Genomic DNA, 14444 nt, shown 5'->3' on the forward strand with positions numbered 1-14444 from the left:
TTGGCCGTCGAATGGCGCTAGCTGCGCAGCATTTGTGCACCGCCGCCGTCAGTGTCAGCCAGTTTGCCGTGGCATACGGAGCTCCATCGCAGTCTTTAACACTGGTAGCATGCCGCGACAGCGTGGACGTGAACCGTATGTGCAGTTGACGGACTTTGAGCGAGGGCGTATAGTGGGCATGCGGGAGGCCGGGTGGACGTACCGCCGAATTGCTCAACACGTGGGGCGTGAGGTCTCCACAGTACATCGATGTTGTCGCCAGTGGTCGGCGGAAGGTGCACGTGCCCGTCGACCTGGGACCGGACCGCAGCGACGCACGGATGCACGCCAAGACCGTAGGATCCTACGCAGTGCCGTAGGGGACCGCACCGCCACTTCCCACCAAATTAGGGACACTGTTGCTCCTGGGGTATCGGCGAGGACCATTCGCAACCGTCTCCATGAAGCTGGGCTACGGTCCCGCACACCGTTAGGCCGTCTTCCGCTCACGCCCCAACATCGTGCAGCCCGCCTCCAGTGGTGTCGCGACAGGCGTGAATGGAGGGACGAATGGAGACGTGTCGTCTTCAGCGATGAGAGTCGCTTCTGCCTTGGTGCCAATGATGGTCGTATGCGTGTTTGGCGCTGTGCAGGTGAGCGCCACAATCAGGACTGCATACGACCGAGGCACACAGGGCCAACACCCGGCATCATGGTGTGGGGAGCGATCTCCTACACTGGCCGTACACCACTGGTGATCGTCGAGGGGACACTGAATAGTGCACGGTACATCCAAACCGTCATCGAACCCATCGTTCTACCATTCCTAGACCGGCAAGGGAACTTGCTGTTCCAACAGGACAATGCACGTCCGCATGTATCCCGTGCCACCCAACGTGCTCTAGAAGGTGTAAGTCAACTACCCTGGCCAGCAAGATCTCCGGATCTGTCCCCCATTGAGCATGTTTGGGACTGGATGAAGCGTCGTCTCACGCGGTCTGCACGTCCAGCACGAACGCTGGTCCAACTGAGGCGCCAGGTGGAAATGGCATGGCAAGCCGTTCCACAGGACTACATCCAGCATCTCTACGATCGTCTCCATGGGAGAATAGCAGCCTGCATTGCTGCGAAAGGTGGATATACACTGTACTAGTGCCGACATTGTGCGTGCTCTGTTGCCTGTGTCTATGTGCCTGTGGTTCTGTCAGTGTGATCATGTGATGTATCTGACCCCAGGAATGTGTCAATAAAGTTTCCCCTTCCTGGGACAATATTCACGGTGTTCTTATTTCAATTTCCAGGAGTGTATTTTAACAGCCAGTGCGACGCATTTTATTCACCATTTCCACACGTGTGCAGATTGTTGGCAGATAATCGTCGCATGCAGCAAAAGTATCCTTGCCTTATTCCAGCTGGAAGTTATAATAAGTTTTATTTTGATAACATAGGATGTTCCAGATTTGTGGACCGTTACTGTGGAAACAAAATTAAAGTTGTATAATGCGCTCTCATTTTACTTTTACCTTTCATTTCCTTTAGTTTCTAAAATAAAATACACAGGGAAGTAATAACAGCTAATGAGGTGACAAACAGTTTGTTCGAAGAATTCAGAAATGCACTTATTCGTTAAGAAGAAAATTACAGGAAATGATGATAGAACGTGTTCTACGACTGTGCACATGAGTGGCGTGAACCACTACACGTTACTCATTAGATTCATGAGGCTTGTCGTTAGCGATGGGAAATTCTCACACTTTGACCTACGCTGCGTTTGTGTCTTCCCACCAGCAATAAACGTAGGCAAACAAAATATGCCTCGTAGCATTTACTTTGCCGCGCCATGCCTGTAAAACGAAAGGTCCTCGTATTTGATAATCGCTCTGTCGTACTTGGGCAAACGATGTTTCACTAGAACAGAAAAGAAAATACTTTCTTATTCTACATCCACATGATTCTGTTACATAGGTTGTCCCAAATTATAGACCGTTACACTGGCATCAAAATTAAAGTTGTAATAATATCATTAACTGTGGTGTCGTTTTACTCTTCATTTCCTTTATTTTCTAAATTTTCTGCATTTTCTTCTGAGACAGATCGGTGAATGTCGAACATGGTCAGTGGCTATCGATAAGAATGTTAGTTCTGTCTGAATGATTATAAATATACAGAAAAACTTTTTGCAGCTCCATATTCAATTATTAAATTTCAGAAACACTTACTAAAGTAGAAATACGTTTCCATAACACTACTTCGTTTTTATAAAACAGGTTTATTCCACCATTATAGATAGCTCTATACAGCTTTTAGTTTCCACATTAACTCATAGCCCTATACAATTTGTATTTTTCTCACCCTGTCCATTTTCTCTGCGTAAGGTTATTTACAGTTATACAAATGCAAGCAAGAATCTTCTGTGACCAACGTTAACGCTGAAATTACAGATATTACTGTTTGTTATACGTTGGGTAAATCTCTTCCAGTATTATTACTTTTCATCAAACTTAAGTCACGCTTCCTTCACACATTCTTACTCAATATAAATCCATCCATCTCATTCTTTCTGTTAGCTCCAAAATATTTATGTGGTCTTTATCCTTTAATACATTAATTCGTTGCATCCTTGTTTTCCTCTCAATACAAGATCATCTCTTCTGTGCTCTTTACCTGACTTACTATTCTACACACATGTCCATATTATCTACCCTCTGGTATAACGCAGCAAAGATTTGAAACTGCAGTACTGCTAGTTTATTATTCCTTAATTGAATGTATTTTTTTGTTGCTAGGTGTCGTCGCTTCAGAGATATGAAGGTCAAATTTGTTTCTGTAAATGAGATCCTATAGTTTGGTACTTATTCCTGATAGTGGCTATCGAGACGAATCCAATGATGTGTAACAGTAAGTTCTTTGAATGTCAAAGAAGGTCAAAAAGGTGGCATTAACGTCCATTTACAGAAGGTGTTCGAAGTGATGATCACTGGTAGCAGTGCAGTGCTGCAATCTTCTTATCATGGATTCAGTGGTATTCCTTATCACACCGGCACTCATCGAAGCACATGCTCTGAGAATTCTCTCTCGAATATTGAACATGTAACTTGTCAGCGTCAGTTTCAAATAGAAACCAGTTTTTACGTAGGTTTTAGCCAAAATAATTTGGCTGAAACCTGGGTAAAGATTGGTTTATATTTGCAAATGAGGCTGACGTGTTACATGTTCAGTTATCACAGTTGCTGACTGGGCTGCACAATGTTAAAAATTCTCTCATATATCGTGCAAATAGCAAATATTCGCCGAATACGGTGTATCCACCTAACGTGACACTGACATGAAACACCTTTCGACGGTTTCGCAGTACAGTACCAATAGGAACGGTAAGACTAGTATCGTCGAATCAAGTGAATGTAAATGATGTATTTCTTTGAATAACAAGTCGATATGCTTCTCATTTACGGAGAATGCCATCGAAATTCAGTGTGAGCTAGAGACTTATACGCTAAAATATATCCTCAACGTACTCACCCTATACGTCATACATTTAAATATTTGTATTTTGAATTGAGAACAACTGGATCTTTAACGCATCGGAAACATATCTGGCAAAGGAAAGTTACTAACGATGAAACGGAAATTGGTACTCTTGCCACTGTGGTTCGAGATCGTCGTGTTAGTTCACGTCAAATCGCCAGGGGATTTGCATGAGCCAGAGTAGTGTTGGTCGTGTTCCACAACGCCATACATATCATCCTTACCATATCAGTCTCCACAAAGGATTAACTGGTACAGATTGCATGCGTTGCACTGATTTCTGCCGATGGGCTCAACTGCAGATTCAGAGGAATGACACATTAATTAACTTGATTTTATTTACTGACGAGGCTACATTCACGAACGATGGAAATGTTAATTTATGTAACATGCATTACTGGGCAACTGAAAATCCACGTTGGCTCCGGCAAGTTGCACACCAAAAGCCGTGGTCGGTGGATATATGGTGCAGGATTCTGGAGGACAGAATTATGGGACCCTATTTCTTCGAAGGAAACATTAATGGTAGGAAGTACACCACATTCCTGTAAGAAACATTATGTCTGTTATTGGAAGAAATACCTTTAGGAGCAAGGAACAGAATATGGTATCAACACGATGGGTGTCCGGCACATTTTTCGCTGATGGCTAGAAATGAGTTGCAGAGACAATTGCCAAATCGTTGGATTGGACGCGGAGGAGATGTGTCGTGGCCGGCTCGTTCGCCAGACTTGGCGCATCTGGTTTTTTTCCTTGTGGGGATTCGTAAAAGACATTGTTTATAAAGACATTCCAACTATATCTGAAGATATGCGAGAGAGAATTGTCAAAGCATGTGCTTCGATGAATGCCGATGCCATAAGGAGGTGTGTGTGTTAGTATAATTTAGGTTAAGTAGTGTGTAAGCTTAGGGACTGATGACCTTAGCAGTTAAGTCCCATAAGATTTCACACACATTTCTAACAAAAACAAACGATCGCAAGACCGAAGCCTATGGGCGTAAAAATGTTTAATTACTCGCCGTTGTGTGGTCATGAAAGACTGCGTTAAGACAACCTTTTACAAGTCTCTTCATTTGCGGTTTCGCATTCAGAGCAAAATTTTCGAGCAGCACCGATAACTGGACCAAACAAGGAGACAGACAATCGTCATTTGTTGTTTAGCAGCTCTCGAAGACTTTTAACGTTATCTTTTGTTGCTGATTAGAATCTGGAGTGCATCAGAATCGTGACAGACCAGGACAAGGTGCAATGTGTTGTGAAAGATCCAAACCTCTGACAATGTTAATGCGGAATTAAGGGCCCAGTGTGGAAGGGTACCACCGTCAAGAGCAAGTATAGTGAGGTTTCAAAACTTTAAAAACACAGGCAGCGGCAAAGACGTCCCTCTAACTGGACGGCCCCCTGTGTTTCAAGGACGTGTTGACAGAGAGAAAATAGCATTATATCGCAGTTCGCAGAAGTCAATTGGCCGTGTATCACACGTAGGATTAGGGGTCAGTTAAATGTTACAAAAGCGGCTACGCTATTTATGCGGAGAATGCAAATTGTCCAGGCAGTGTAGCCAAACGTTCGTCCTCGCTGGCCTTCGTAGATGACTGCCTGGAAAAGTTCCCATTTTCAGATGAAGAAACGCCCCGCATTTCTGGACGTGTGAGCCGCCACAACATTAGGATTTGGGCTCCGCAAACCCACACATCACACTCGAACACCTCCGTGATGCCCCGAAGCTAAGTATTTGTTGTGGACTGGTTCACTATACGGCAACAGGCCCATTTTTCTGTGCAGACAAAAGTATTCCATCTGGACATGCTCCAAACGTTACTGTCGGCATTGAACAGTGACCTGCAACTGTCCATAGTCTTTCAGCGTAGAAGGGTACCTCTACGATGGATTTTGAACTAGTGGGATGTGCTGAATGACTCGTTTTCTGAGAGATTCCCCAGTGTACCGCCCATGCGGTCCCAACACGTCACGCCTTTAGAGTTATTTTTGTGGGGTTATGTCAATGAATGCCAGGTCGCAAATCCAGGCAGTGACACTGCTGTCCTTGGTGGAACAACTCAGTGAAGAAATGAGAACTACTGCTGCCACTGTGTCTCGAATTCGTAATTTGAGGCACACGTTTCCTGCGCCACCCAGATAGGTCCGCGCTCGGTGGCGTCCGCGGCGCTGCTGCTGCCACTCCGGGCCCTGACGATGTGGCGCTAGACGGGGCCTGGGGTGCTGAGCTGACCAGCACTCGAGCCGGAGTGTCGGACTGGCGCAGCGGGCGACCCGGACCGAGCAGCTGAGCTGTAGGGCACTGGGCCGCGCGCAGTGGGCGTCATGCCAGTAGCGGCAAGCGACGGCCGTCGGTGCTCGCCTCGCGCACAGCAGGGTCTGTTCCTGGCGTCGTGCGTACGGTAAGCCGGCGGTCCGTGCAGCCCAGTGGTTGCCCGTCTCACGGTTAAGTTACCCGCCGAGTCGGCAGTGGGTTAATGACCGCTTCGGTTGTATTACGTATTTACGGTGCAAAACGGTCGTGTTCGGTTAGCGAGTGCAGGTAGTGCCATCGGTAACGCTGTGAGTGCGATCCTTCTGGATGAAACTGTGGTCACAAGACAAGTAAACACTGATCGTGAATTTCGCCCGCACGCAACAGTCGTTCCCCGCGGCCCGGGCCGTGGCGTGGCGTGGCGTGGCTGTCGCTTGGGACTACGCAGCCGTCGTCAGCAGCAGCGGCAGCAGCAGCAACGGCGCGGCGCACGAGCTGACTCGCCGCCGGCCACATCGCCTTCAGCTGAGGACGCGGAGCGTGACGTCGGCGGCTGCGGAAACAGCAGCAGACGCGTCGGCTGCAACTGCTTCGGCGCGAGCAAGTGCGGAGCTACAAGCAAAGCAGGCCGCGTAACGTCAACAGGCGGGTGCGTTCCCAAAGTAATGCCTCCTACTGTTATTCGTGGAAACTGCGGCAGATACATAAATCACAACAGCACAGCTAACTAGAGCAATATTTCAGATACAGTCAATTTTCCACATAGTCATCACCATTCGTTGTTCACTTCTGCCAATGATGAACCAGACCCTGCATTCCGCGCTTGTAAAAAGCGGTACCAGGTGAGGTTGATTGGTTGGTTTGTGGGATTAAAGGGACCAGACTGCTATGGTCATCGGTCCCTTTTCCAAATACTAAAAGCACCCACAGAGAATAAAAACGTGGAACAGAATGGATCACAGACGACACAGAACAAGAGAAACTTATATAAAGATCAGACAAGACGAACTAAAATCACACAGTGTGTGACGGTGGTTGGCCGACCATAGGAACAAAAAAGGAAAAGCCAACCACCCAGAAACGCATTAAAAACTCACATTAAAATCGTAGGCCAATGGCCAGAATCAACACAAAAGAACATAACAAACACTCAGAGTAAACGATAAAAACCCCCTGCCCAAATAAAACGTAAAACTAAGCCAGCCATAGCAGGGTCATCAGATAAAAGGGCAGGAAGCGTATCAGGCAGCGCAAATGTCTGCCTGACCACAGCTAAAAGGGGGCAGCCCAACAAAATGTGGGCCGCTGTCAAAGCCGCCCTGCAGCGACATAGAGCGGGGCCTCCCGGAGCACTAAATAACTTTGTGTCAGCCAGGCGTGGCCAATGCGGACCTGGCAAAGGACTACTGAGTCCCTGCGAGTGGCTCGTAGGGATGACTGCCACACAGCTGTCGTCTCCTTGACAGCACGGAGTTTATTACGCGTTGTCAGTTCCCGCCATTCATCGTCCCATAGCGCAAAAACTTTGCGGCGTAAGACTGCCCGCAAATCAGTCTCTAGGAGGCCAACATCCAGACATGGTTTACTCGTGGCCTCTTTCGCCAGGCGGTCAACATGTTCATTGCCCGGGATACCGACATGACTGGGGTCCACACAAAGACCACAGAGCAGCCCCAACGGACAAGAGTATGCAGGGACTCATGGATAGCCATCACCAGACGAGAACGAGGGAAACACTGGTCGAGAGCTCGTAAACCGCTCAGGGAATCGGGGAATCGCTACAGATAACGAAGGACTCACCTGAGCAGGCACGTATATACTCTAGGCCATGAAAGATGGCAACCAGCTCAGCAGAGTAAACGCTGCAGCCATCCTGCAAGGAACGTTGTTCGGAATGGTCCCCTAGAGTTAGCGCATACCCGACGCGACCAGCAACCATCGAACCGTCAGTGTGGTGGTGGTGGTGGGGGTTGTTGGGATGTTTAAGGGAGACTAAACAGCTAAGGTCATCAGTACCCCATTCCAAAAACAGACGAGACGAAAATTTGCAGAACAGGTAAAACCCCAAGGGGAAGGAGACTCCCCCCAGGCACTGAAAGCACACAAATGCGGCAACAAACACAACAGACAAGAAGAGTACAGATGAACGTCAGACAGAAAGAAACAGAAGAAAAGAAGATGGCCGGAGACTGGTTGACTGACCATGAAAACAAAAAAAAAAGGGAAAGAGTAAACCATCTGACTACACACCAAAATCTGCAACCAATTATGAGGCGGTGGTGGTGGTTGTTGGGATGTTGAAGGGGGACTAAACAGCGAAGGTCATCAGTCCCCCATTCCAAAAACAGGCGAGCCGAAAATTGGTGGAGCAGGTAAAACTCCAGGGGGAAGGAGACTCCCCCCCCCCAGGCACTGAAAGAACACAAATGTGGCAACAAACACTACAGACAAGAAGAGTACAGATGAACACCAGACAGAAAGAAACAGAAGAAGATGGCCGGAGACTGGTTGACTGACCACGAGAACAAAAAAAGGGGAGAAAGAGTCAACCATCCGACTACACACCAAAACCTGCAACCAATTTTAAAAGACTCGAGGACAAAAGACACAGAAAGGGAAAGGTGCAGGACCTCCATAAATGGAACCATAAAAAGGACTACCACAGATAAAATTTAAAACCTCATCAGTCATAGAGGCATCGTCGCATAAAACCAAAGGCAAAGTGCCTGGGAGATTAAAAGACTGCCGGAGGGTGCGCAGTTGGGACACTCCAACAAAATGTGGGCGACCGTCAGCCGGGACCCACACCAACAGAGGGGGGGATCCTCCTGATGCAAAAGATGGCCATGCGTCACGTAGGTATGGCCGATGCGGAGCCGACACAGTACGACAGAGTCGGGGATGTCAGGCCACGCCACTCATCATTCCACATCCCAAGCACATTACGGCGCAACACCAACTGCAGATCACCAGCCGGGAGGCCGATCTCCAAAGCTGGGGCGTCGATCGCCCCTTTGGCCAGCCTGTCAACACGCTCGTTCCCCGGGATGCCAACGTGACCTGGCGTCCAAACAAAGACCACCGAACGACCAGAGTGGGTAATGGCAGAAACAGACTCCTGAATAAATGATACCAGAGGAGAAGAGGTATAGCAGGGAGTCACTGCAGATGACGATGGACGAACCTGAGCAGGAACGCATATGCTCAAGAGCGCGTAATATGGCCACCAGCTCTGCAGTAAAAATACTGCAGCCAGCCAGCAAGAAGGGCTGTTCAACATGGGGAGCATGAGCAAAAGCGTAGGCAGTACGACCATCAACCAGGGAACCATCAGTGTAGACAGTCTCACAGCCCGAAAATGAGACGACGAGCGCAAGAAAACGGCGACGGAGGGCCACAGGCGGAACCGAGTCCTTGGGTCCCCATGCCAAGTTGGTTGGTTGGTTGGTTTAAGGATCAAAGGGACCAAACTGCAGAGGTCATCGGTCCCTTTTTCCAAAATACTAAAAATACCCACAGAGAATTAAAAAAAAAAGTTCAACAGGAGACAGACGACACAGAACGAAAGAAACGTAGACAAGGACCAGACAAAACAAAATAAAATCACACAGAGTGCGAAGGTGGTTGGCCGACCATAGGACCAAAAAAAAAGGAAAAGCCAACCACCGAAAACACATTAAAAACTGAGTTTAAAAGCGTAGGCCAAAGGCCAGAATCAACACAAAACAATAAAATAAAACAGAAACACTCAGATTAAATGATAAAAAACCCCTGCCCGAATAAAACGTAAGACTAAGTCAGCCATAGCAGAGTCATCTGTTAAAAGGGCAGGGAACGAGTCAGGTAGTTCGAACGACTGCCTGAGCACAGCTAAAAGTGGACAGTCCAATAAAATGTGGACCACTGTCAAAACGGAGCCGCAGCGACATAAAGGTGGGTCCTCACGTCGCAATAGGTGGCCGTGCGTCATCCATGTGTGCCCAATGCGCAGCCGGCACAGGAAAACAGACTCCCTGCGAGAGACCCGCAAGGAGGACCGCCACATATCGGTCGTCGCCTTAACAGCCCGCAGTTTATTCGGAGATGTCATGCCACGCCACTCAGCAGTCCACATCCCAAGCGCCTTACAGCGCAACACCAACTGCTGATCACGAGCCGGGAGGCCGATCTCCAAAGCTGGGGCGTCGATCGCCCCTTTGGCCAGCCTGTCAACACGTTCGTTCCCCGGGATGCCAACGTGACCTGGCGTCCAAACAAAGACCACCGAACGACCAGAACGGGTAATGGCGGAAACAGACTCCTGAATAGAGGACACCAGAGGAGAAGAGGTATAGCAGCAGTCGATGGCCTGGAGGCTGCTCAGGGAGTCACTGCAGATGACGATGGACGTACCTGAGCAGGAACGCATATGCTCAAGAGCGCTCAATATGGCCACCAGCTCTGCAGTAAAAATACTGCAGCCAGCCGGCAAGGACCGCTGTTCAACATGGGCAGCGTGAGCAAATGCGTAGGCAGTGCGACCATCAACCAGGGAATCATCAGTGTAGACAGTCTCACAGCCCAAAAATGAGGCGAGGAGCGCAAGAAAACGGCGACGGAGGGCCACAGGCGGAACCAAGTCCTTGGGTCCCTGTGCCAAGTCCAGACGGACGGACGGCCGGGGCAAACACCAAGGAGGCGTAGGTGCACAGACCCGGAAGGGAGGCAGAAGAGGGAATGACCCCAGTTCCGACAGCAGGGACTGGACGCGGACAGCTATGGAAAGCCCAGGCCTAGGTCGCCTTTCGGGCATATGGAGGAGCATGGCAGGGAAAAGCAGGCGACGATTGGGATGGCCCAGCAAGCAATGCACGTGGACAGCATAGTCGGCGAGCAGTCGATGGCAGCGAATCCGCAGTGGGGGAACCCCGGCCTCCACCAGTAGACTATCCACGGGGCTCATACAAAAAGCGCCAGTTGCAAGCCGTACACCACAGTGGTGTATGGGGTCTAACAACGTCAACACTGAGGGTGATGCTGACCCATAGGCCAGGCTCCCATAATCAAGCCTGGACTGCACAAGGGCTCGGTACAATCGCAACAGCATGCAGCGATCTGCACCCCAAGACGTCTGGCTCAGGCAGCGTAGGGCGTTGAGGTGCCGCCCGCACTTCAGCTGAGTAATATGAGGAACCCATGTGAGCCGGGCATCAAAGACGAGTCCTAAGAAGCGGCAAGTGTCCACCACTTCAAGCAGGTGGCCGTCGAGGTAAAGTTCAGGATGAGGGTGGACCGTCCGACGCCTGCAGAAGTGCATAACTCGAGTCTTGGCTGCAGAGAACTGAAAACCATGAGTCAGGGCCCACTATGCTGCCTTGAGAACGGCTACTTGCAGCCTGTGTTCGGCGACTCCCGAAGTCTTGGAGCTAAAGGAGATGCAGAAGTCGTCGGCATACAAAGAAGGAGACACCGACGACCCCACAGCTGCAGCCAGACCATTAATGGCCATTAGAAATAAGGAGACGCTCAACACCGAGCCCTGCAGGACCCCATTTTCCTGTATATAAGATGAACTAGTGGCGGCACCGACTTGCACCCGGAAAGAGCGGCGCAACAAAATGGTTTGAAGAAAAGCCGGGAGCTGACCACGAAGACCCCACTCATGCAACGTAGCAAGGATTGATTCCTCCATGTGGTGCCATACGACTTCCGCAGATCAAAAAATACAGCAACGAGATGCTGACGCCGGGCAAAGGCCTTACGGATAGCAGAGTGCAGCCACACCAAATTGTCCGCAGCAGACCGGCCCAGACGGAAGCCACCCTGCGATGGAGCGAGGAGACCGCGCGACTCAAGGATCCAACACGAACGCCGCCCCACCATACGTTCGAGCAATTTGCACAAAACGTTGGTGAGGGTAATGGGACGATAGCTGTCCACCGCCAGTGGGTCCGCAACTGGCTTCAAGATGGGGACAGTAACACCCTCTCGCCATTGCGACGGGAACACGCCCTCACTCCAAATGCGGTTAAAGATGGTGAGGATGTGTCTCTGGCAGTCCCTGGAGAGATTCTTCAGCATCTGCACGTGGATGCAGTCTGGTCCTGGTGCTGTATCAGTGCAATCGGTGAGGGCAGCGAGGAATTCCCTCTCGCTGAAAGGAGCATTGTATTTTTCAGAACTACGCATGTGGAATGATAACGGCGTCTGTTCGGCTCGCTCCTTTAGAGAGCGAAAAGCGGGGGGGCGGGGGGGGGGGGCTAAGTTGCGCAGTCGCAGAGCTCGTAGCAAAGTGCACGGCAAGGTGTTCAGCAATGGCAGCAGCGTCCATGCAGACAGCGCCGTCCAGGGAGATCCCAGAGACACCCATAGGGGTCCAGTATGCATAAATCCGCCGGATCCGGGACCACATGAGCGAGGGGAAGACACGGGAGCCCAAGGTTGAGACATACCTCTCCCAGCACTCGTGCTTACGCCGTGCAATAAGACGACGGGCCAAGGCACGGAGCCTCTTAAAGGCGATGAGGGTCTCCAGAGACAGTTGTCGCCTATGACGCTGGAGAGCCCGCCTACAGTCGCGAATAGCCTCAGCAATCTCTGGCGACCACCAGGGTACAGCCTTCCTCCGAGGGAGTCCAGAAGAGCGAGGGATGGCAGCCTCGGCCGCAGAAATGATTTATGTGGTAAAGACACGGACCACCTCGTCAATGTCACCCTGTGAGGGGACTAAATGGTGGCAGCAGAAGTAAAAGCCGGCCAGTCAGCCCTGTTCAGAGCGCAGCGGGGCAGGCGCCCAGAAGAATGACACTGGGGCAGTGACAAATAGATGGGAAAATGGTCACTACCACACAGGTCACGATGCACTCTCCAGTGGAGGGATGGGACAAGTCCGGGGCTGCAAAGAGAGAGATTGATGGCCGAGAATCAGCCATGGGCCACACTGAAATGTGTGAGAACACCGGTGTTCAAGAGGCTAAAGTCGAGCTGAGCCAACACATGCTCCACGGCACGACCGTGGTCATCGGAGACAGTCCCACCCCATAGAGGGCTGCGGGCTATGAAGGCACATTTGCATGCCATGCGTGAGTTTCCTCGGAAACACGAAATCTTAATTAAATAATTAATCTCTGACAAATAAATAAAGCCTATGGCACAGAACTGCAGCGCTATGTCGCTGATAAAACAAAATACAATTACGAAGGAGGTCATGTACAATAGCTAGTGCTGGAAGCACGTATATTTTATTAACTGGCACACCGCCATATTTGATGTTATATAAGTACACTGCGAGTTGCAATCTTACTAGGCACTCGATTCTGTAAAGAATTTATATTTATGAAAGTAAGTAGAATTATTTAACTGTAGGCTTATTCGTTGAATATAACTGATTTAACTAACTGTGTAAACTTTTTATGTTTAGTAGACAGTCACCTCTGTACGACGTATTGACAAGGCTGGCAAATTATTCTAATATTGAGATTTAGATTTGAGTCCGCAGCTACCGCAGCAGTCTTTGGAAACGATTTAAATACGAAGTCCGATTATTTGAGTCACATTTCACGGTCAACTACGAATAACATTGCATTTACGAAAAAGCCATTGTCAAGCGTCTGATACCAAATAATTAAACGTCCACGTTCCAGATAAGCAAATATTAATTACAACCAATCACTATAATAAATAATTAATAATTAATATTTTATTTATTTTATATTGGCGACCATGACAGGACGTTGTTCAATTTTGTCATTTGTTACATTGTTCTCTTTGTTTCATGTGAAAAACCAACTTTCTGGACCTGGACTTGAATATATGAGAAATAACAAAAATCTGAAGGTATTTTCCGGGAAGACGCAATGAAGCTTCCAGCAAAATAAGGTAAGACGCAGCATCTTTGCATTGGCAGGCTTGACCAGACGCATAATTCAGTGTATTAGCTCTTCAGTAGATTCTGTAGTATTTCTTTCGCGCGTAGCAGTTTTCAGTGATAAATTTCATTCTCAGTGCTTTTCCTTAAACAATAACTTCTGCAACTATACCAATACACGAGTGTACAATACGGCCGACTTCTGTACGATACGTTGTAACATGGCCAGCAGCCATTAAGAATAATCCGATATTCAGTTTACATTTTTAAATTAACAAGCAGCCATTGTTGCTACGAGCGATTCATGTTCAACTGCATGTTATTTTAAATCCAGTGCCAAACTTTATTTTCTTGAAGCATACCATACGTGTGGTATGGTCATAACTAGAAAACAATACGCAAAGATGGAACAGCAAAGACATACTATTCAGACGCAATCCGACTCGGACGAGAGACAAATGTTAGAAAATGACTTTACGACAGCAACCGGTAGTGACGATTCATCAAATATTGAAGCAAGTGTTAACGGAAATTTTGACAATAGGCCGTCCACCACAAAAATTTCAAAGTCTCAGTCAGAGCACATGTTAATACATGACGTCACGTCTAATGACGCGGCGGGGCAGAGACCTTGCAAACAGTAAACATTGCCAACATGTTACAAATGCTAATGAAACAAAATGCAGAAAATATGGCAACCTTAAGGATGCAGAACGCGGAAAACCTGACAACCTTAACGACACAAAATGAACAGTTAAAGGCACAAAATGACGAAATTAAATCTGACCTCGTAGCAATCAAGGCATGTAATGACACTTTATGTAAAAGTGTGGAACTT

At 48.6% G+C, this 14444-nt stretch overlaps 1 protein-coding gene across 1 annotated transcript in view; it reads left to right on the plus strand.

The window, feature by feature from the left end:
* Positions 1 to 6396, plus strand: part of LOC126204390 (uncharacterized) — a 140742-nt gene extending 134346 nt beyond the window's left edge. The window contains exon 3 of the mRNA XM_049938761.1: positions 6148 to 6396. Within this exon, the coding sequence (XP_049794718.1) occupies positions 6148 to 6396 (249 nt within the window). The remainder of the gene's footprint in view (positions 1 to 6147) is intronic.
* The last annotated feature ends 8048 nt before the right edge of the window (positions 6397 to 14444 follow it).

This window comes from Schistocerca nitens, chromosome 9, assembly GCF_023898315.1.
Source record: "Schistocerca nitens isolate TAMUIC-IGC-003100 chromosome 9, iqSchNite1.1, whole genome shotgun sequence".
NCBI classification, from domain to species: Eukaryota; Metazoa; Arthropoda; class Insecta; order Orthoptera; family Acrididae; genus Schistocerca; species Schistocerca nitens.